Source organism: Rhinatrema bivittatum, chromosome 6 (genome assembly GCF_901001135.1).
Source record: "Rhinatrema bivittatum chromosome 6, aRhiBiv1.1, whole genome shotgun sequence".
Lineage (NCBI taxonomy): Eukaryota > Metazoa > Chordata > Amphibia > Gymnophiona > Rhinatrematidae > Rhinatrema > Rhinatrema bivittatum.
This window is the reverse complement of record NC_042620.1, coordinates 171696393-171719037: the sequence shown is the minus strand read 5'-3', so window position 1 is coordinate 171719037 and position 22645 is coordinate 171696393. Positions and strand designations below refer to the sequence as shown.

The window sequence follows — 22645 nt, the reverse complement described above, 5'->3', positions numbered from 1 at the left end:
CATATCAGGTAGCTTTTGGTTTCCACTCACCCTGAGAATGTGGTAGATTAATGGATGGCGGGAAGAGCAAACAAACGTTCTTCTCTGCCATATAAGCACATGGTCATTCACACAAACCCAGCCACCCATGCATGCTCTCTTTCTCACGAACACAGAAACCCAGCCACTCATGCATGCTCTCTTTCTCACAAACACAGAAACCCAGCCACCCATGCATGCTCTCTTTCTCACAAACACGCAAGCCCAGCCAACCATGAACTCTCTCTCTCTCACAGATACACAAACTCTGTCACCTATGCACTCTTTCTTTCTCATAGATACACAAACTCAGCCAACTATGCACTCGTTTTCTCTCTCACAAACATACCCATGCACGCTCTCTCACACATACAAACTCAATCCACGCTGATGGCAGGATGGGATCCATTGTGCTTTGCGGGGCCTTTCTATTTCTTCTAGCCAATAGCCCTGCCAGCACCAGGTCCCTTTTCTTTTTAGGTGGCTGGCAGGATAGGGAGCACCGACGGGGCTGTCCTTTGTTTCAGGCTGATGTGCTTTTAGGGCCTCTGGGCCCTTTCCTCTTCTTCGAGTCATCGGCAAGACGGTTCTGGCCGACAGCGACAGCAGGGGCCTCTTTTCTTCTTCAGGCCTCTGGCGCGATGGGGGTCTGCTGATGGCGCTGTAAGGCTTCTTCTTTTCTTTAGACCAATGGCCTTGCTAGACTTTTTTTTGCTCTCTTCTGACGGCGCAGAGAGGCCCCCCTTTCCTTTTTCTTTGGCTGATGATGGGCAGTCAAATGCACCACCAGCCACAGCATGCTTGCAGCAGCAAAAAAACCCAAAAAAAAACCCGGGCACAGAAAGCAAAGAGACCGCGCAGCATGGGAATGGACTACCCTGCCCCCTATCCCATCCCATTCCGTCATGAAGCTCCGGACAGTTGGCAACCCTTGGCACGTTGCTTAAGGTGCAGAGTCTCTAGTTTTAGCTCTGGTAACATGAAGCATTGAGTCAGTCGAGGCAGATGCTGCAGGGGCATTTTTCGCCACCTGAAGTGGCCGCCTGACCCTGCCTCATTATAGAACCACCCCTGCTACATTCCTTAAAAAGCACTAGTGAGGTTAAATAGCAGGAGAGTAAGAAGTATGGGAAATAATAGAAATCTCACAAAGCTTCACCGTTGGTTGTTTCATAGGTTTGTGGTCCATACAGGGGGAAATTTTCAAACTATCTGCTTTGCTGTAAAAAAACGCATATAGCCTTTCCCTTTGAAACTTGCCAAACATTTGCTCCTCATTTTTGTATAAGTTGATTTTGTAAGGGAAAATGACGTGTAGCCTGACAATAGCAATCTGCATGCAATATTTTCCAATCCAACCCAAAACACGCACCTGGAAATGCCTCCCTTAAATGCAGCTAAAAGCAGAGGCGTAGCTAGATATTTAAAAGACTCGGGGCTATACAGTCTTCCCCTGAGATTTTGATAATTAAATTCAACAATCATGATAATTCTCCTCCCCACTCCACCCAAGAACAATGCTATAAAAACACAGGACACTAATGTTACTAAGTTCCTGGTAGCCTTATGAAGAAAATTTAAGAAATCTGGAAGAGCCAACGGGATACACTGTACTGGCTGATTCTTACATGATCAGTGACAAGCGTGCAGCTTCTTATCAAGGGGATCTCATCAGTTCTGTTCCACTTGATCGGGCATTCTTCGTTTCCACAAAATGATTTATCCCTCTACCACATTCCTCCTTATAACATAAAATACATTTTATATAAGATGCACAATAACTTAACATTGAAAATTGCATTCCAATCATGGGATTCCAGTCAGATTCTGTAACATTTTACTGGAACAGCATACAAATTAACTAAAAATATTGTACATAAGTTTTTGAAATCAGAGATTCTTCAAATGTCACATCAGAGACATTATTCACATCTGAAGAAGGTCTTGATAGCTCATGTATAACTTTTTAGATAATATTTACATTGATCCAATAAAAGCCATCATAGCCTGCAGAGAATCTAGTTTGCTGTAGGGAGCTATACAGCTATTAGATTACTCTATCACTGAATTACATTTTCCAGTCACTCGAGTGAAAATAAAATGCTTTTTTTCTACCTTTATCATCTAGGTGGCATTTCATTTGCATTGATCTGTCTCTTTTTCCTGATGTCCTCATCTATTTTCTCCTAGCTCCTTTTCTAGGCTCTCCTTTCCATTTTACTTTTTTTCTCTCTATCCTGTCTTCATCATGTCCTCGCCTCTCAGCATCTATTTTTCCTTCATATATTTCTTCTCTGCTCTAAATCTCTTCCCTACATCACTCTATCCACTCCCTCACTCCTATCCTGGATCTCATCATTTCTCACCCTCCAGTTCTCCCTGTTCCAACACTTCACTTCCCCAGCTCTCCCTTCCGTCCCCTCCCTCCCAATCTATCTCCTGCTATCTGGATCCCTTCTCTCAAAACAGCCACCCCTTCTCTTGCCACTCCCCATCATCCCCACATCAGATTTTTCACCCATTTTCAATCATTTCATGTTGTTCACTTCCTCTCACACTCTCCCAACCCTTTCAGTTTATCTCCCTCACCCCATCATCCCCACTCTCATTCCCTTACCACCAATGTCCCCTCTCACTTTCTCTCTGATTCATTTTAGTTTTAGTTTAGTTCATTTAATAATCTCAATATACTTTCTACAATCAAACTCTCACCTCCAGCCATCCCCACCCCCATTTTCACAATATCCTCCCTGGCTCTCTATCATACGTGCTCCCCCATCACCCACTAACCCTCCCCCCATCACTCCCTGTTTCTTTCTCTTAAATCCTTCCTCTGATTCTGGCTCTCTCCCACCCCTGGCTTTCTGTCATTGTCCCCAACCCTATCATACATCTGGCTCTTTCTCACCTCTCCCAACCCCATTACAGCTCTGGCTCTCACACACACTCACTATAACCACCTCTGCTCCACTCCACCCCATCTCTGGAGGTCTTCACTCCCATCAACACCTCTGGCTTTCTTACACACAGACCCTTCTCTTCCAGCTCTGTTTATTCCATTATCATCAGTTCTTTTGCACACCTGTCCTCCTTGTACTGTACCCCTGCACTCCCTTACACACATCCTTCTCCTACATGATTCTCGTATACACCTGTATCCTGATTCTTTTTCATTACCTCAGACAGCCGAAGTTTTCACTGTTGATTTCAGGGAGTTGGGGGAGGATACTACATTCATCTCCCCTTCTCATGCTCTTCTCAGCATTCAGCACCTCCTTATCCTCCCCAACATTAAGCCCCTCCTTACCTCTCTCAACACTTATCCTCTCCCACCACCTCCCTCTTGCACCACCGGCATTCACTCCCTCTTCACCTTATCCCCTTTCTACACTTACCTCCTCTTTCTCTCCCCATCAGTCACTTGCTGCTCCCTGATTGTGCTCTAGTATGCCTCCTTCCTCCTCCCCTACTCTGCCCTCAGCTGAATCCTAGGTCACAAGTTGTGACTGTCTCTATATTATTATTATTTATTATGATTGCCCGCCCCTTGGATACATGTCATCAAAGCAGTTTACAATAAAATCCAATAAATTATAAAAACTTAAACACAACTAAAATAGATTGTATAAAAATCCAACCTATTTAAAATATCCATTAACTGGTCCAGCCCCTCCCCTCCTGTTGAAAAAGGGAAAGAATAGGAGGGAAGCGCAGGACACAGCAGAATGAAAAACAAATTGCTCTGCTCTCTTCTCCAGCCCCTCTATTCTAGTTTCTCCTCATATGTGGCCTGCAATGTCATAAGAACATAAGAAATTGCCATGCTGGGTCAGACCAATGGTCCATCAAGCCCAGCATCCTGTTTCCAACAGAGGCCAAATCAGGCCACAAAAACCTGGCAATTACCCAAACACTAAGAAGATCCCATGCTACTGATGCAATTAATAGCAGTGGCTATTCCCTAAGTAAAATTGATTAATAGCCATTAATGGACTTCTCCTCCAAGAACTTATCCAAACCTTTTTGAACCCAGCTACACTAACTGCACTAACCACATCTTCTGGCAACAAATTCCAGAGCTTTATTGTGCGTTGTGTTACGAGCGCGCGCGGTCGTCTCGGGCGGGTGGTGAGCCCTTGGGCCACGGCAGGACCCCAGGAGGAGCCCAAGGCCACACCGTGGGAGGTGAGCTGAGCAGGCATGGTGAGCCAGGTAGGCAGGAACAGAAGCAGGGAGTCCGACCCTCAGCCGGACCTGCATTCCCATGGTAGCCAACACGGGGAAGTTGACTAGTGAACGGTCCTCCGACTGTTCCCGGCCCTTTCGGACCTGCCGCAGGGAACGGCAATGGGCGGCAGGCCGGACAGAGGCGAGGGCAGACAGAGTCCTTAGCAGAAGACATCAGACGGGGCAGAAGCAAGACGGAGACATCAGGTCAAGGGCTGAAGCGAGACACAGGAAAGGCCCAGGCGAGCAGGAACTCCGATGCTGGGATACTCACATCCGAAGCCCCCTCGGCTGGCAGAAGCTCAAGAGCCCGTGGGACGAATCCCTCCTGTTGGCCACTCCAGGGCCCAACAGGACAGAAGGCTCAGGAACCAGGTCAAGGCAGAGACAGGAAGACATCCGGACAAGGGCTGAAGCAGACACTGTAGACAAGGCTGGATGGAAACATTGCACTGTCCATCAGGGCGCCCTACTCAGCCCACCCGTGGGACTGAGTCGCGGACCACCCTGTCCCAGACGCGCCCTACACAGCCTGAGAGGCTGGTCGCGGACCACGCTGAGAAGGAGGGCGCGGGGAAGACCCAGGCGAACAGGACTCCGATGCTGGGAAACTCACATCCGAAGCCCTTACGGCTGGCAGGCACAGGAACAAACATCTAGGCAGGGTCAGAGACCGACATCAAGGCAGAGACACTGGATATCAGGAACAGCAAGCAGCAGGAAACATGGAGGACCTGGACTGGCAAGGTTACAGACAACTGTAATGCACAATCTGCAGGCCGAAGACAAGCAGGAGTCGGAGTCACGGACCGGAGTCAAGGCAGGCTGAAGACAAGCAGGAGTCGGAGTCACGGACCGGAGTCAAGGCAGGCTGAAGACAAGCAGGAGTCGTAGTCACGGAGGACCTGGATCGGGAGAAGCCACAGACAACTGTGTAACCCAATCCGAAGGCCGAAGACAAGCAGGAGTCGGAGTCACGGAACGGAGTCAAGGCAGGCTGAAGACAAGCAGGAGTCGGAGTCACGGACCGGAGTCAAGGCAGGCTGACGACAAGCAGGAGTCGTAGTCACGGAGGACCTGGATCAGGAGAGGCCACAGGCAACTGTGTAACCCAATCCGAAGGCCGAAGACAAGCAGGAGTCGGAGTCACGGACCGGAGTCAAGGCAGGCTGAAGACAAGCAGGAGTCGGAGTCACGGACCAGAGTCAAGGCAGGCTGACGACAAGCAGGAGTCGTAGTCACGGAGGACCTGGATCGGGAGAGGCCACAGACAACTGTGTAACCCAATCCGGAGGCCGAAGACAAGCAGGAGTCGGAGTCACGGACCGGAGTCAAGGCAGGCTGAAGACAAGCAGGAGTCGGAGTCACGGACCGGAGTCAAGGCAGGCTGAAGACAAGCAGGAGTCAGAGTCACGGAGGACCTGGATCGGGAGAGGCCACAGGCAACTGTGTAACCCAATCCGAAGGCTGAAGACAAGCAGGAGTCGGAGTCACAGACCGGAGTCAAGGCAGGCTGAAGACAAGCAGGAGTCGGAGTCACAGACCGGAGTCAAGGCAGGCTGAAGACAAGCAGGAGTCGGAGTCACGGACCGGAGTCAAGGCAGGCTGAAGACAAGCAGGAGTCGGCGTCACGGACCGGAGTCAAGGCAGGCTGCCAACAAGCAGGAGCCGTAGTCACGGAGGACCTGGATCGGGAGAGGCCACAGGCAACTGTGAAACCCAATCCGAAGGCCGAAGACAAGCAGGAGTCGGAGTCACGGACCAGAGTCAAGGCAGGCTGAAGACAAGCAGGAGTCAGAGTCACGGACCAGAGTCAAGGCAGGCTGAAGACAAGCAGGAGTCGGAGTCACGGACCAGAGTCAAGGCAGGCTGAAGACAAGCAGGAGTCGGAGTCACGGACCGGAGTCAAGGCAGGCTGACGACAAGCAGGAGTCGTAGTCACAGAGGACCTGGATCGGGAGAGGCCACAGGCAACTGTGTAACCCAATCCGAAGGCAAAGACACAGTGAACAGAAAGTCCTTAAATACTGGAGGTAGAAGGCAACTCCCTGGGAGGAGCTTGCCAGGACCGCCCATCGCTGGTCCTATAACTAGGGTAGAGAGCTGCGGGCCAGCCCCTAGGGAAGGGCGTCGCCCAACAGGAAGTCCAAACACTGAGGCTTGCAAGCCACAGGCACAGCTAGGCCTCTCAGGCCCTGGAGCAAGTCCTGGATGATGCGCAGGCGAGGCCCTGGCTTCAGAGCGGCCTCTGGAGGAAGGTAAGAGACCTCCTGCAGCGCAGCAGCAGGGGGGATCGCAACAGTACCCCCCCCTCAAAGAATCCCCCCCCTCACAGAGGGACCAAAAACAAAAGCCAAGCAAGAAAAGCAAACAACCACAACACACCACAAGCAAGCAAGCAACAACCAACAACCACAACACACCACAAGCAAGCAAGCAACAACCAACAACCACAACACACCACAAGCAAGCAAGCAACAACCAACAACCACAACACACCACAAGCAAGCAACCAAACACACGACGAGAGACCAACCAAACCCAAGGAAACACGGGACCACGCGAACACGAGACCGAGGGAACAAGAGACGACGGGAACACGAGACCGAGGGAACAAGAGACCGAGCGAACGGAGACCGCGCGAGCAGCGACCGAGCGAACGGAGACCGCGCGAGCAGCGACCGAGCGAACGGAGACCGCGCGACAGACACACACAAAAACAAAAGAGGGAGCAAGGGAACGGAGAGCGAGGAAGCGGAGAGCAAGGGAGCGGAGAGCGAGAGAGCAGCGAGCAAGGGAGCGGAGAGCGAGAGAGCAGCGAGCAAGGGAGCGGAGAGCGAAGGAGCGGAGAGCAAGGGAGCGGAGAGCAAGGGAGCGGAGAGCAAGGGAGCCCAGGAGCGAAAGAGCAGAGAGGGAAAGAGCGGAAAGCGAGAGAGCGAAGGGAGAAAGAGCGAAGGGCGAGAGACAGGAAGCAGGGGAAACAACGCGGGAACGAGGAGGACGGGAACCCACAAGCAGGAAGCAACAAGCGGGAAAACAGCACAAACGAGCAACACAGGGAAAACAGACAACAAGCAGGAAAACCGCACAAACGAGCAACACAGGACCAACAGCACAAACGAGCAACACAGGACCAACAGCACAAACGAGCAACACAGGGCCAACAGCACAAACAGCACCCACACAGCACACAGCACAAACGAGCACCCACGCCGCACACAGCACAGACGAGCACCCACGCCGCACACAGCACAGACGAGCACACCCAGGCAGCACACCGCACAAACAAGCACCCACGCAGCACACCCAGGCACACAGCAGAAACAAGCACCCACGGCAGAAGCAAGCAGAAACAGGCAAAAGCAAGCAGAAGCAAGAGCAAGAACAAGAGCAAGAGCAAGAACAAGAGGGGGGGAGGGCGGGCAGAAACCACAGCAACATCAGGAGGAGCGCAGGCGCCTCCTGCAGGTCGTGGAACTCCATCCTGGGAACAAGGAAACGATGGTTTGGGCGTAGGCGCCTCCTGCAGGTCGTGGGAACCCAAACAGCTGGCGCCTCCAGCAGGTCGTAAGCAAGAGCAGAAGCTGGCGCCTCCAGCAGGTCGTAAGCAAGAGCAGAAGCTGGCGCCTCCAGCAGGTCGAGACACAAAAGCAGACAGAAGAAAAAATCCTGGAATCAGACAAGTCCATCACGAGCACAGCTCACCGAGCTCATGGCCTTCGGATTCTGTTACGAGCGCGCGCGGGCGCGGTCGTCTCGGGCGGGTGGTGAGCCCTTGGGCCACGGCAGGACCCCAGGAGGAGCCCAAGGCCACACCGTGGGAGGTGAGCTGAGCAGGCATGGTGAGCCAGGTAGGCAGGAACAGAAGCAGGGAGTCCGACCCTCAGCCGGACCTGCATGCCCATGGTAGCCAACACGGGGAAGTTGACTAGTGAACGGTCCTCCGACTGTTCCCGGCCCTTTCGGACCTGCCGCAGGGAACGGCAATGGGCGGCAGGCCGGACAGAGGCGAGGGCAGACAGAGTCCTTAGCAGAAGACATCAGACGGGGCAGAAGCAAGACGGAGACATCAGGTCAAGGGCTGAAGCGAGACACAGGAAAGGCCCAGGCGAGCAGGAACTCCGATGCTGGGATACTCACATCCGAAGCCCCCTCGGCTGGCAGAAGCTCAAGAGCCCGTGGGACGAATCCCTCCTGTTGGCCACTCCAGGGCCCAACAGGACAGAAGGCTCAGGAACCAGGTCAAGGCAGAGACAGGAAGACATCCGGACAAGGGCTGAAGCAGACACTGTAGACAAGGCTGGATGGAAACATTGCACTGTCCATCAGGGCGCCCTACTCAGCCCACCCGTGGGACTGAGTCGCGGACCACCCTGTCCCAGACGCGCCCTACACAGCCTGAGAGGCTGGTCGCGGACCACGCTGAGAAGGAGGGCGCGGGGAAGACCCAGGCGAACAGGACTCCGATGCTGGGAAACTCACATCCGAAGCCCTTACGGCTGGCAGGCACAGGAACAAACATCTAGGCAGGGTCAGAGACCGACATCAAGGCAGAGACACTGGATATCAGGAACAGCAAGCAGCAGGAAACATGGAGGACCTGGACTGGCAAGGTTACAGACAACTGTAATGCACAATCTGCAGGCCGAAGACAAGCAGGAGTCGGAGTCACGGACCGGAGTCAAGGCAGGCTGAAGACAAGCAGGAGTCGGAGTCACGGACCGGAGTCAAGGCAGGCTGAAGACAAGCAGGAGTCGTAGTCACGGAGGACCTGGATCGGGAGAAGCCACAGACAACTGTGTAACCCAATCCGAAGGCCGAAGACAAGCAGGAGTCGGAGTCACGGAACGGAGTCAAGGCAGGCTGAAGACAAGCAGGAGTCAGAGTCACGGACCGGAGTCAAGGCAGGCTGACGACAAGCAGGAGTCGTAGTCACGGAGGACCTGGATCAGGAGAGGCCACAGGCAACTGTGTAACCCAATCCGAAGGCCGAAGACAAGCAGGAGTCGGAGTCACGGACCGGAGTCAAGGCAGGCTGAAGACAAGCAGGAGTCGTAGTCACGGACCAGAGTCAAGGCAGGCTGACGACAAGCAGGAGTCGTAGTCACGGAGGACCTGGATCGGGAGAGGCCACAGACAACTGTGTAACCCAATCCGGAGGCCGAAGACAAGCAGGAGTCGGAGTCACGGACCGGAGTCAAGGCAGGCTGAAGACAAGCAGGAGTCGGAGTCACGGACCGGAGTCAAGGCAGGCTGACGACAAGCAGGAGTCAGAGTCACGGAGGACCTGGATCGGGAGAGGCCACAGGCAACTGTGTAACCCAATCCGAAGGCTGAAGACAAGCAGGAGTCGGAGTCACAGACCGGAGTCAAGGCAGGCTGAAGACAAGCAGGAGTCGGAGTCACAGACCGGAGTCAAGGCAGGCTGAAGACAAGCAGGAGTCGGAGTCACGGACCGGAGTCAAGGCAGGCTGAAGACAAGCAGGAGTCGGCGTCACGGACCGGAGTCAAGGCAGGCTGCCAACAAGCAGGAGCCGTAGTCACGGAGGACCTGGATCGGGAGAGGCCACAGGCAACTGTGAAACCCAATCCGAAGGCCGAAGACAAGCAGGAGTCGGAGTCACGGACCAGAGTCAAGGCAGGCTGAAGACAAGCAGGAGTCAGAGTCACGGACCAGAGTCAAGGCAGGCTGAAGACAAGCAGGAGTCGGAGTCACGGACCAGAGTCAAGGCAGGCTGAAGACAAGCAGGAGTCGGAGTCACGGACCGGAGTCAAGGCAGGCTGACGACAAGCAGGAGTCGTAGTCACAGAGGACCTGGATCGGGAGAGGCCACAGGCAACTGTGTAACCCAATCCGAAGGCAAAGACACAGTGAACAGAAAGTCCTTAAATACTGGAGGTAGAAGGCAACTCCCTGGGAGGAGCTTGCCAGGACCGCCCATCGCTGGTCCTATAACTAGGGTAGAGAGCTGCGGGCCAGCCCCTAGGGAAGGGCGTCGCCCAACAGGAAGTCCAAACACTGAGGCTTGCAAGCCACAGGCACAGCTAGGCCTCTCAGGCCCTGGAGCAAGTCCTGGATGATGCGCAGGCGAGGCCCTGGCTTCAGAGCGGCCTCTGGAGGAAGGTAAGAGACCTCCTGCAGCGCAGCAGCAGGGGGGATCGCAACAGTACCCCCCCCTCAAAGAATCCCCCCCCTCACAGAGGGACCAAAAACAAAAGCCAAGCAAGAAAAGCAAACAACCACAACACACCACAAGCAAGCAAGCAACAACCAACAACCACAACACACCACAAGCAAGCAAGCAACAACCAACAACCACAACACACCACAAGCAAGCAAGCAACAACCAACAACCACAACACACCACAAGCAAGCAACCAAACACACGACGAGAGACCAACCAAACCCAAGGAAACACGGGACCACGCGAACACGAGACCGAGGGAACAAGAGACGACGGGAACACGAGACCGAGGGAACAAGAGACCGAGCGAACGGAGACCGCGCGAGCAGCGACCGAGCGAACGGAGACCGCGCGAGCAGCGACCGAGCGAACGGAGACCGCGCGACAGACACACACAAAAACAAAAGAGGGAGCAAGGGAACGGAGAGCGAGGAAGCGGAGAGCAAGGGAGCGGAGAGCGAGAGAGCAGCGAGCAAGGGAGCGGAGAGCGAGAGAGCAGCGAGCAAGGGAGCGGAGAGCGAAGGAGCGGAGAGCAAGGGAGCGGAGAGCAAGGGAGCGGAGAGCAAGGGAGCCCAGGAGCGAAAGAGCAGAGAGGGAAAGAGCGGAAAGCGAGAGAGCGAAGGGAGAAAGAGCGAAGGGCGAGAGACAGGAAGCAGGGGAAACAACGCGGGAACGAGGAGGACGGGAACCCACAAGCAGGAAGCAACAAGCGGGAAAACAGCACAAACGAGCAACACAGGGAAAACAGACAACAAGCAGGAAAACCGCACAAACGAGCAACACAGGACCAACAGCACAAACGAGCAACACAGGACCAACAGCACAAACGAGCAACACAGGGCCAACAGCACAAACAGCACCCACACAGCACACAGCACAAACGAGCACCCACGCCGCACACAGCACAGACGAGCACCCACGCCGCACACAGCACAGACGAGCACACCCAGGCAGCACACCGCACAAACAAGCACCCACGCAGCACACCCAGGCACACAGCAGAAACAAGCACCCACGGCAGAAGCAAGCAGAAACAGGCAAAAGCAAGCAGAAGCAAGAGCAAGAACAAGAGCAAGAGCAAGAACAAGAGGGGGGGAGGGCGGGCAGAAACCACAGCAACATCAGGAGGAGCGCAGGCGCCTCCTGCAGGTCGTGGAACTCCATCCTGGGAACAAGGAAACGATGGTTTGGGCGTAGGCGCCTCCTGCAGGTCGTGGGAACCCAAACAGCTGGCGCCTCCAGCAGGTCGTAAGCAAGAGCAGAAGCTGGCGCCTCCAGCAGGTCGTAAGCAAGAGCAGAAGCTGGCGCCTCCAGCAGGTCGAGACACAAAAGCAGACAGAAGAAAAATCCTGGAATCAGACAAGTCCATCACGAGCACAGCTCACCGAGCTCATGGCCTTCGGATTCTGTTACGAGCGCGCGCGGGCGCGGTCGTCTCGGGCGGGTGGTGAGCCCTTGGGCCACGGCAGGACCCCAGGAGGAGCCCAAGGCCACACCGTGGGAGGTGAGCTGAGCAGGCATGGTGAGCCAGGTAGGCAGGAACAGAAGCAGGGAGTCCGACCCTCAGCCGGACCTGCATGCCCATGGTAGCCAACACGGGGAAGTTGACTAGTGAACGGTCCTCCGACTGTTCCCGGCCCTTTCGGACCTGCCGCAGGGAACGGCAATGGGCGGCAGGCCGGACAGAGGCGAGGGCAGACAGAGTCCTTAGCAGAAGACATCAGACGGGGCAGAAGCAAGACGGAGACATCAGGTCAAGGGCTGAAGCGAGACACAGGAAAGGCCCAGGCGAGCAGGAACTCCGATGCTGGGATACTCACATCCGAAGCCCCCTCGGCTGGCAGAAGCTCAAGAGCCCGTGGGACGAATCCCTCCTGTTGGCCACTCCAGGGCCCAACAGGACAGAAGGCTCAGGAACCAGGTCAAGGCAGAGACAGGAAGACATCCGGACAAGGGCTGAAGCAGACACTGTAGACAAGGCTGGATGGAAACATTGCACTGTCCATCAGGGCGCCCTACTCAGCCCACCCGTGGGACTGAGTCGCGGACCACCCTGTCCCAGACGCGCCCTACACAGCCTGAGAGGCTGGTCGCGGACCACGCTGAGAAGGAGGGCGCGGGGAAGACCCAGGCGAACAGGACTCCGATGCTGGGAAACTCACATCCGAAGCCCTTACGGCTGGCAGGCACAGGAACAAACATCTAGGCAGGGTCAGAGACCGACATCAAGGCAGAGACACTGGATATCAGGAACAGCAAGCAGCAGGAAACATGGAGGACCTGGACTGGCAAGGTTACAGACAACTGTAATGCACAATCTGCAGGCCGAAGACAAGCAGGAGTCGGAGTCACGGACCGGAGTCAAGGCAGGCTGAAGACAAGCAGGAGTCGGAGTCACGGACCGGAGTCAAGGCAGGCTGAAGACAAGCAGGAGTCGGAGTCACGGACCGGAGTCAAGGCAGGCTGACGACAAGCAGGAGTCGTAGTCACGGAGGACCTGGATCGGGAGAAGCCACAGACAACTGTGTAACCCAATCCGAAGGCCGAAGACAAGCAGGAGTCGGAGTCACGGACCGGAGTCAAGGCAGGCTGAAGACAAGCAGGAGTCAGAGTCACGGACCGGAGTCAAGGCAGGCTGACGACAAGCAGGAGTCGTAGTCACGGAGGACCTGGATCAGGAGAGGCCACAGGCAACTGTGTAACCCAATCCGAAGGCCGAAGACAAGCAGGAGTCGGAGTCACGGACCGGAGTCAAGGCAGGCTGAAGACAAGCAGGAGTCGGAGTCACGGACCAGAGTCAAGGCAGGCTGACGACAAGCAGGAGTCGTAGTCACGGAGGACCTGGATCGGGAGAGGCCACAGACAACTGTGTAACCCAATCCGGAGGCCGAAGACAAGCAAGAGTCGGAGTCACGGACCGGAGTCAAGGCAGGCTGAAGACAAGCAGGAGTCGGAGTCACGGACCGGAGTCAAGGCAGGCTGACGACAAGCAGGAGTCAGAGTCACGGAGGACCTGGATCGGGAGAGGCCACAGGCAACTGTGTAACCCAAACCGAAGGCCGAAGACAAGCAGGAGTCGGAGTCACAGACCGGAGTCAAGGCAGGCTGAAGACAAGCAGGAGTCGGAGTCACAGACCGGAGTCAAGGCAGGCTGAAGACAAGCAGGAGTCGGAGTCACGGACCGGAGTCAAGGCAGGCTGAAGACAAGCAGGAGTCGGCGTCACAGACCGGAGTCAAGGCAGGCTGCCAACAAGCAGGAGCCGTAGTCACGGAGGACCTGGATCGGGAGAGGCCACAGGCAACTGTGAAACCCAATCCGAAGGCCGAAGACAAGCAGGAGTCGGAGTCACGGACCAGAGTCAAGGCAGGCTGAAGACAAGCAGGAGTCAGAGTCACGGACCAGAGTCAAGGCAGGCTGAAGACAAGCAGGAGTCGGAGTCACGGACCAGAGTCAAGGCAGGCTGAAGACAAGCAGGAGTCGGAGTCACGGACCGGCGTCAAGGCAGGCTGACGACAAGCAGGAGTCGTAGTCACGGAGTACCTGGATCGGGAGAGGCCACAGGCAACTGTGTAACCCAATCCGAAGGCAAAGACACAGTGAACAGAAAGTCCTTAAATACTGGAGGTAGAAGGCAACTCCCTGGGAGGAGCTTGCCAGGACCGCCCATCGCTGGTCCTATAACTAGGGTAGAGAGCTGCGGGCCAGCCCCTAGGGAAGGGCGTCGCCCAACAGGAAGTCCAAACACTGAGGCTTGCAAGCCACAGGCACAGCTAGGCCTCTCAGGCCCTGGAGCAAGTCCTGGATGATGCGCAGGCGAGGCCCTGGCTTCAGAGCGGCCTCTGGAGGAAGGTAAGAGACCTCCTGCAGCGCAGCAGCAGGGGGGATCGCAACACGTTGAGTGAAAAAGAATTTTCTCAGATTAGTCTTAAATGTGCTACTTGCTAACTTCATGGAATGCCCCTTAGTCCTTCTATTATTCGAAAGTGAAAATAACCGAGTCACATCTACTCGTTCAAGACCTCTCATGATCTTAAAGACCTCTATCATATCCCCCTCAGCCGTCTCTTCTCCAAGCTGAACAGCCCTAACCTCTTCAGCCTTTCCTCATAGGGAAGCTGTTCCATCCCCTTTATCATTTTGGTTGCCCTTCTTTGTACCTTCTCCATCGCAACTATATCTTTTTATGAGATACGGTGATCAGAATTGTACACAGTATTCAAGGTATGGTCTCACCATGGAGCGAGATAGAGGCATTATGACATTTTCCATTCTATTAACCATTCCTTTCTTAATAATTCCTAACATTCTATTTGCTTTTTTGACTGCTGCAGCACACTGAGCTGACGATTTTAAAGTATTATCCACTATGATGCCTAGATCTTTTTCCTGGGTGGTAGCTCTTAATATGGAACCTAACATCGTGTAACTACAGCAATGGTTACTTTTCCCTATATGCAACACCTTGCACTTGTCCACATTAAATTTTATCTGCCATTTGGATGCCCAATCTTCAAGTCTTGCAAGGTCCTCCTGTAATGTATCACAGTCTGCTTGTGATTTAACTACTCTGAATAATTTTGTATCATCCGCAAATTTGATAACCTTACTCGTCGTATTCCTTTCCAGATCATTTATATATATATTGAAAAGCACCGGTCCAAGTACAGATCCCTGAGGCACTCCACTGTTTACCCTTTTCCACTGAGAAAATTGACCATTTAATCCTACTCTCTGTTTCCTGTCTTTTAATCCGTTTGTAATCCATGAAAGGACATCGCCTCCTATCCCATGACTTTTTAGTTATCGTAGAAGCCTCTCATGAGGGACTTTGTCAAACGCCTTCTGAAAATCCAAATACACTACATCTACCGGTTCACCTTTATCCACTTGTTTATTAACCCCTTCAAAAAAATGAAGCAGATTTGTTAGGCAAGACTTCCCTTGGGTAAATCCATGTTGACTATGTTCCATTAAATCATGTCTTTCTATATGCTCTACGATTTTGATCATGAGAATAGTTTCCACTATTTTTCCCGGCACTGAAGTCAGGCTCACTGGTCTATCGCTCCTGGAGCCTTTTTTAAATATTGGGGTTACATTGGCCACCCTCCAGTCTTCAGGTACAATAGATAATTTTATTGATAGGTTACAAATTTTAACTAATAGATCAGAAATTTCATTTTTGAGTTCCTTCAGAACTCTAGGATGCATACCATCTGGTCCAGATGATTTGCTACTCTTTAGTTTGTCAATCTGGCCTACTACATCTTCCAGGTTCACAGTGATTTCGTTCAGTTCGTCTGACTCATCACCTCTGAAAACCATCTCCGGAACTGGTATCTCCCCAACATCCTCATTAGTAAACAGGGAGGCAAAGAATTCATTTAGTCTTTCTGCAATGGCCTTATCTTCCCTAAGAGCCCCTTTAACCCCTCTGTTAAAGGGGCTCTTAGGGAAGATAACCGACTCCCTCACAGGTTTCTTGCTTTGGATATATTTTTAAAAGTTTTTATTATGAGTTTTTGCCTCTATGGCCAATTTCATTTCAAATTCTCTCTTCGCCTGTCTTATCAATGTTTTACTCAGTCTGCTCCGTCTCACCCCATCTTCCTTCTGTGGGGACAGGAGGAGGGTGAGGTGAGTTTGGATCAGACACTGCAGAGAAACGAATTGCTCTGCTCCCTCTTCTGGCCCCTCTCTTTCTGTTTTCTGCAGAGATATCAACAGAACAGCTGTTTGAGATTCAGGGCATGAACCCATATATCTATAGCTAGCAATGCCCCTTTCTAAAAGTATACACATTATGGAACAAAGAGTGTGCTTTTAGCCATATTGAGAGAGGACAATTTTCAGACAGCCAGTGTGCATGTGTAACTCACTATTTATCTGCGGAAATGGCTTCAGAATGCTTTCTACAAATGCTTTGTGTATTCCTTTGACATAGAATGCAGGAAGATAAGAATTTAAGAACTGCCATGCTGGAACAGACCAAGGTCCATCGAGCCCAGCATCCTGTTCCTGACAGTGGCCAATGCAGGTCGCAAGTACCTTGCAGATCCCATAAAATAGATCTAATTCCTGTTACTCACTCACAGAGATAGCCATGGCTTTCTTTAGTCTACCTGGCTAAAAATGTGATATGGACTTTTCCTCCAGGAACTTGTCCAATTCTCTTTTAAACCCCACTATGCTAGTCACCTTGATCACATCCTCTGGCAACAGATTCCACAACTTGACAGTGCACTGAGTAAAAAAGTACTTTCTATAATCTATTTTGAATCTGCTGGTTGTTAGTTTCATGGAGTGCCCCCTTGTTTTAGTATTATCTGAAAGGGTAAATAATCATTTATTTACTCATTCCACCTCACTCATGATTTTATAAACTTCTAACATATCCCCTCTTAACTGTCTCCTTTTCAAGCTGAAGGGTCTTAGCCTGTGTAGCCTCTCATTACAGGAGAGATATTCCATCCCTTTTATCATTTTTGTTGGCCTCCTCTGCGCCTTTTCTAGTTCTGTTATGTCTTTCTTGAGATGAGGGTGATGAAAATGGCACAGAATACTTAAGATGTGGTTGTACCAAGGCTCAATAAAGAGGCAATATGACATTTTCTGTTTTATGCTCCATTCCTTTTTGGATCATTTCTACCATTCTATTAGATTTTTTGACCGCTGCACAGTGAGCAGAGGATTTCAATGTATTGGTCACAAGCACTCCAAGGTCCTTTCCTGAGTAGTGACTCCCAATACATAAGGACCTTCATTTTCAGTTTTTATTTTATGTTGCCTGGGAATTTTAATGTTATAATAAAAAAAAAGGTCAGTGTAAAAAATGACTTTGATAGAACACTCGAGAAAAATGGGTGAAAAAGTAATTTTTCCACTGATTTCTTTTTTTGTTTCAACATTGACGTTCCCAGGCAAAATAAAAACTGAAAACGAAAGTCCCTATCAATTCAGAACCCAGCATACTATACCTGTAGTTGTTTTTTCCCCCTATGTGCATCACTTTGCACTATTTCACATTAAATTTCATCTGCCATTCAGTTGTCCAATCTCCTAATCTCACAAGGTCCTTCTGCAGTTCCTCACAATCCACTGCCATTTCGACAATTTTAAATAATTTTGTGCTATCTGCAAATGTGATCACTCTACTCATTGCTCCCTTTTCCAGATCATTTATGAATATGTTAAACAGCACAAGTCCCAGCACTGAGCCCTGTGGTACTCCACTAATAACCTTTCTCCGTTTGGAAAACTGACCATTAAGTCCCTCTCTCTGCTTCTGGCCTGTTAACCAGTTATCAATCCACTAAAGAGCACGGCTTTCTATCCCATGATTTTGTAATTATCTGAGGAATCTCTCATGTGAGACTTTGTCAAATGTCTTCTGAAAATCCAAGTATACTATATCAACCGGCTCACCTTTATCCGCATGTTTATTTCCACCTTCAAAGAATTCTAAAACATTGGTAAGACAAGATTTCCCATTGCTAACACCATGTTGATTCTTCTCCATTAAGCCATGTCTATGCATGGCTTCTACCATTTTCCGAGGCACCAATGTCAGGCTCAACGATCTACAGTTTTCCAGATCAGCCCTGGAAAACTGACCATATGACACTGCCCTGGCACTATGACCAAAGAGATAGATAGCATTTCAGTCATTACAAAAGACTGGAGGATTTTTAATCTGGGAAAACAACAAAAATCAAAAGATTTTTATTGTGTGGAGAGTAAGAAAATAATGAAAAGCAGCACTACTGCTACTGTTTGTGAATTATGGGAATAGAAGTTCACAGGTAGTACAAAAAAAAAAAAGACCAAATATTGATTAAATATGTTTGGATGAAGAGCTATGCATTTATACTTGGGTAAATTGGTGTTGGTAGGTAGATTTAGGGGAAGTGGAAGGTATAAATGAGTGTCTCCAGTGGCACTCTCTGAATGTCATTTTTTTCAGGTCATGACAGATATTTTATTTTTTAGAAACTCTCTGCAGAATAGCTGGGCGGAGGGGGGGAGTTTACAATAGTTGCTATTTTTCACTATTTGCAGAACACATTTTGGATGGATCAAGCCCACTATGTTCTTAGTTCTTGCTTAAACTTCCTCAGCAAAATTCTGATAGCTATTACCCAAACCTTTCTCCCGCTACCTTTTTCTTTATATCTGCACTCTATATTTTTTTCACTTAATTTTCCCAGCTTACTGTCTGTATGTTCACTTTGCTTTAATAAAAAGCACTATATAGATAAAAATATATATTTTATATATATATATATATATATATATATATATATATATATATATATATATATATATATATATTTATTTATTTATTTATTTATTTAACAACTTTTAATATACCGACGTTCGTATATATATATATATATATATGCATATTTCATCCATGGATCTCTGTAGATGCTGCCATTGCTCACAGCTGAACCTGAGGATAAATCAAATGATTTAATTTTCTAGTGCTGTCAATGTGGCATCTGAAACAAATGCTAATATTCATCAGTCAAATAAAAAGCAAAACAGACACTTGATACAGATCTTTGCAAACTTGCATGTTCTTGATTGCTACAGGAGCAAATCTGCTCAAAGGGTTTTCTCTCTCCTAACTTTGGCTCTTTGTGGTCTTGTCTGGCAGTGGATCAGAAGCGATCTGTGACTTTCACTGAAGCACACCCACCCCCATCAACCTCACAGGGAGAAGCAGCACATGCAGTGATACAGTCCAGCTGCAGCCCAGCAAGAGCTAGCAAAGCCGAAACCATGGACCATCCCATTCACACCTCCTCACCCACAATGGTTGTGGCTGACCTCCATAGTCAGGTAACCTGACCAGCAGTTTCTAGAACTGTGGCCCTATCCACAAAGTGTTTTCTTGTTTGCTTTTGGTCTCTGGCAGGTGGGTAAACCAGGGAATGTGAGAAATACCTTGATTTTACTGAGCACACATGCACCAAATAGACTATTTCAGAGTCAGACACCTTACAACAGCTTTAGAACCAGTTCAAGATTGTCTACATTTTAAGGAAGCGCTATGACTGAGGCAGCTACCCCATTCAGCCCTGTTACATCATTGAGGAGAAGTCAGAAAATTATATTGGAGAAGTACCATTTCTTCAAGCTATAATCACTGGCTTCTGGATAACATAGATAAGGACCATTTGACCCACCCAATCTGCCTAGTTGCCCTTGCCTATACTGTTGTAGCTAAAGATATCTCTCAGATTTCAGTTGTACAAACACACAGAGTCATTCATCAAAATGCATTATGGTGTTAACGTACACGATAATGCATTAAAGTGTGCACTAATGCCATAATGCATGCGATTATGCTAGCGCACGGTACAAATGCAAATTTTGGGAAAGGGTGGGATTAGGGAGGAGTTTGGGCAGGATTTATGAAAATGAGGGGCATTATCGCACCATGCGATAGCATAATGCTAGCTATCGCACGGTTTTAATGCTGGAAATAACTACACCTTTTTCCTGGCGTTAAGCTGTGCGATATGCCTGAAATGGCCACAACACAATTTGTGATACATTTTTAGAATTGCATTTCAGCCATTTCTGGGCTTGGAAGGGGAGGGGGAGAGGAGAGGGAGTGGAGTGGAGTAGAGTAGAGAGAGAGAGAGAGAGAGAGCATCTCTGGGGAGGCCCTCACAGTGTGCAACTATTTATATGCCTATAGGAGGGGCATGTAATAGCTCAAGGTGAAGTGTTGGTGGTGGTTTAGGGTTTAGGGGCCAGTTTTTCATGTAGAGTGAGACATATGAACAGCCCAGTACACCTCGGTGAAGATTTGACATCATTTGGAGTGAGGAAAATTTCACAAAGATGAAATTTCAACTATGTTCTCTCACCTAGTTTGATGGACTCTATAACAGGGTACCATCAAGCTAGGCCAAGATAACATAGTACAAAATTTAATCTTTGTGAGACTTTCCTCACTCCAAATGATGTCAAATCTTCACCGAGGTATACTGTGCTATTCGTACATCTCACTCTACATTAAAAATTGGCCCCTAAACCACCACCAACACCTCACCTCGAGCTATTAGATGCCCCTTCTATAGAGATAATACTTGACTACTATGAGGGCCTTATCGATAGTCAGTCTTTCTCAGCGTGAGATGCAAAATAGGAATTATCGCTGGGTGCGAAAAGTTTATCGCACCATGAGATTCTAAAATTTCCATAAACATGCCCTTTTTTCTTAGCACGGGCATTATGCATGCGTTAACATCATATTTTGATTAATCTAGAGGATAGCTACCTACGCTGTTCTAACTCTAGTCATCACCCTTCCTTGCTCTTACCTTAATGCTCTGGTCCAGAGATATCTCCCAACGTTTAGCTACACAAGCTTGACCACCTACAGGAGATCACCGCCTCTCCTTTTGCCCTTAATTGGGAACTGTGGCCAAGTCAGCCTGCTGCCCATGCTAGGAAACTTGCCACCTCACCTCAATTACATTTGATAATATACTAAAGCCATAACACTGCTGCATAGCAGTTGACCTAGCTTCTTCATCTCGGGAGCTTGACACAGCAGTAGGGATGTGAATCGTTTTTCAACGATTAAAATTATCGTCCGATAATGTTTATATCGTCTTAAATCGTTATAGAACACGATACAATAGAAATTCTAACGATTTATCGTTAAAAATCGTTAAATCGTGTTAGTGCGCACTAAATCGAGTTAGTGCGCACTAACTCCCCGTTAGTGCGCACTAACTCGATTTAGTGCGCACTAACTGAAAATGATACAAATAAACACTTTCCAGGTCACTGAAGGTCAGTTAGGAATGAATATGTGTTCCTATTGGCTGGCTGCCCTCTTATCTATTGATGTTACCAAGGTTACCACTGAGGTGATGGTTGGGGGGATGGGAAATGGAACTGGAAACTAACGAACACCAACAGAAAATGAAACAAAGTGTTCACACTTCCCAGGTCAGTAAAGGTCACTTAGGAATGAATATGTATGTATGTATTCCTATTGGCTGGCTGTGCTCTTATCTATTGATGTTACCAATATGGTTGGGGGGATGTGAAATGGAAACAGTTGGAAGCTTGACAAAAAAAGTAATGTAATGATCAGCACTCACGTGACTAGAACTTGTTTGTTTATTATTTTTGTTAGCAGGCACCTGAAATGCTAGTGCATGTTGAATTTGCCAATCACTGTGCATTTTAGAAAGGTGGTCCTGGCTGGAACTGTACACAGTTCAAATATATGTAATTGATTGTTGGTAAGTGTATTTTTTAAGTAGCCACACTGGCACCAGTATGTTTACTTTTCCTCCTACTTAACTCACTAGCTCAGCTTTGTAAGAAGGGCTTCTCTGCTTGTGTGTTGTTTTTGTTTGGTGTGAGGAGAGCAGAAACATCAGATCTTTATTCAATCTACTACAGTCATCTCTTACAGTGCCCTATCCCTATTAATACCAGGAGTGTTGTCATCTTCCTGCACACAGTGCCCTAACCCTGATACCAGTCTGAGACAGCTCCCTCCCTGCATTACTAGTGAGAGGCTGGCTTCACAGACAGGGGGGAGCTGCCTGACCCTCACTCCTGACTTCCCCCATGTCCCAGCTAGTGAATGGTGTGTGGGTGGGGGGGGGAGGATGGTGAAGTCTGAGACAGCTCCCTCCCTGCATTACTAGTGAGAGGCTGGCTTCGCAGACAGGGGGGAGCTGCCTGACCCTCACTCCTGACTTCCCCCATGTCCCAGCTAGTGAATGGTGTGTGGGTAAGGGGGGGGGGGAGGATGGTGAAGTCTGAGACAGCTCCCTCCCTGCATTACTAGTGAGAGGCTGGCTTCGCAGACAGGGGGGAGCTGCCTGACCCTCACTCCTGACTTCCCCCATGTCCCAGCTAGTGAATGGTGTGTGGGTGAGGGGGGGGGGGGGGAGGATGGTGAAGTCTGAGACAGCTCCCTCCCTGCATTACTAGTGAGAGGCTGGCTTCACAGACAGGGGGGAGCTGCCTGACCCTCACTCCTGACTTCCCCCATGTCCCAGCTAGTGAATGGTGTGTGGGTGAGTGGGGGGGGGGAGGATGGTGAAGTCTGAGACAGCTCCCTCCCTGCATTACTAGTGAGAGGCTGGCTTCACAGACAGGGGGGAGCTGCCTGACCCTCACTCCTCCGGGGTATTGTGATCTTCCTGCACACAGTGCCCTATCCCTGATA

The 22645-nt window shown here is 50.2% G+C and overlaps 1 protein-coding gene across 1 annotated transcript in view; it reads left to right on the top strand.

The window, feature by feature from the left end:
- Window positions 1-22645, top strand: part of UNC80 (unc-80 homolog, NALCN channel complex subunit) — a 437997-nt gene that overhangs the window by 411775 nt on the left and 3577 nt on the right. The window contains 1 exon segment of the mRNA XM_029606152.1: window positions 19091-19275. Within this exon segment, the coding sequence (XP_029462012.1) occupies window positions 19091-19275 (185 nt within the window).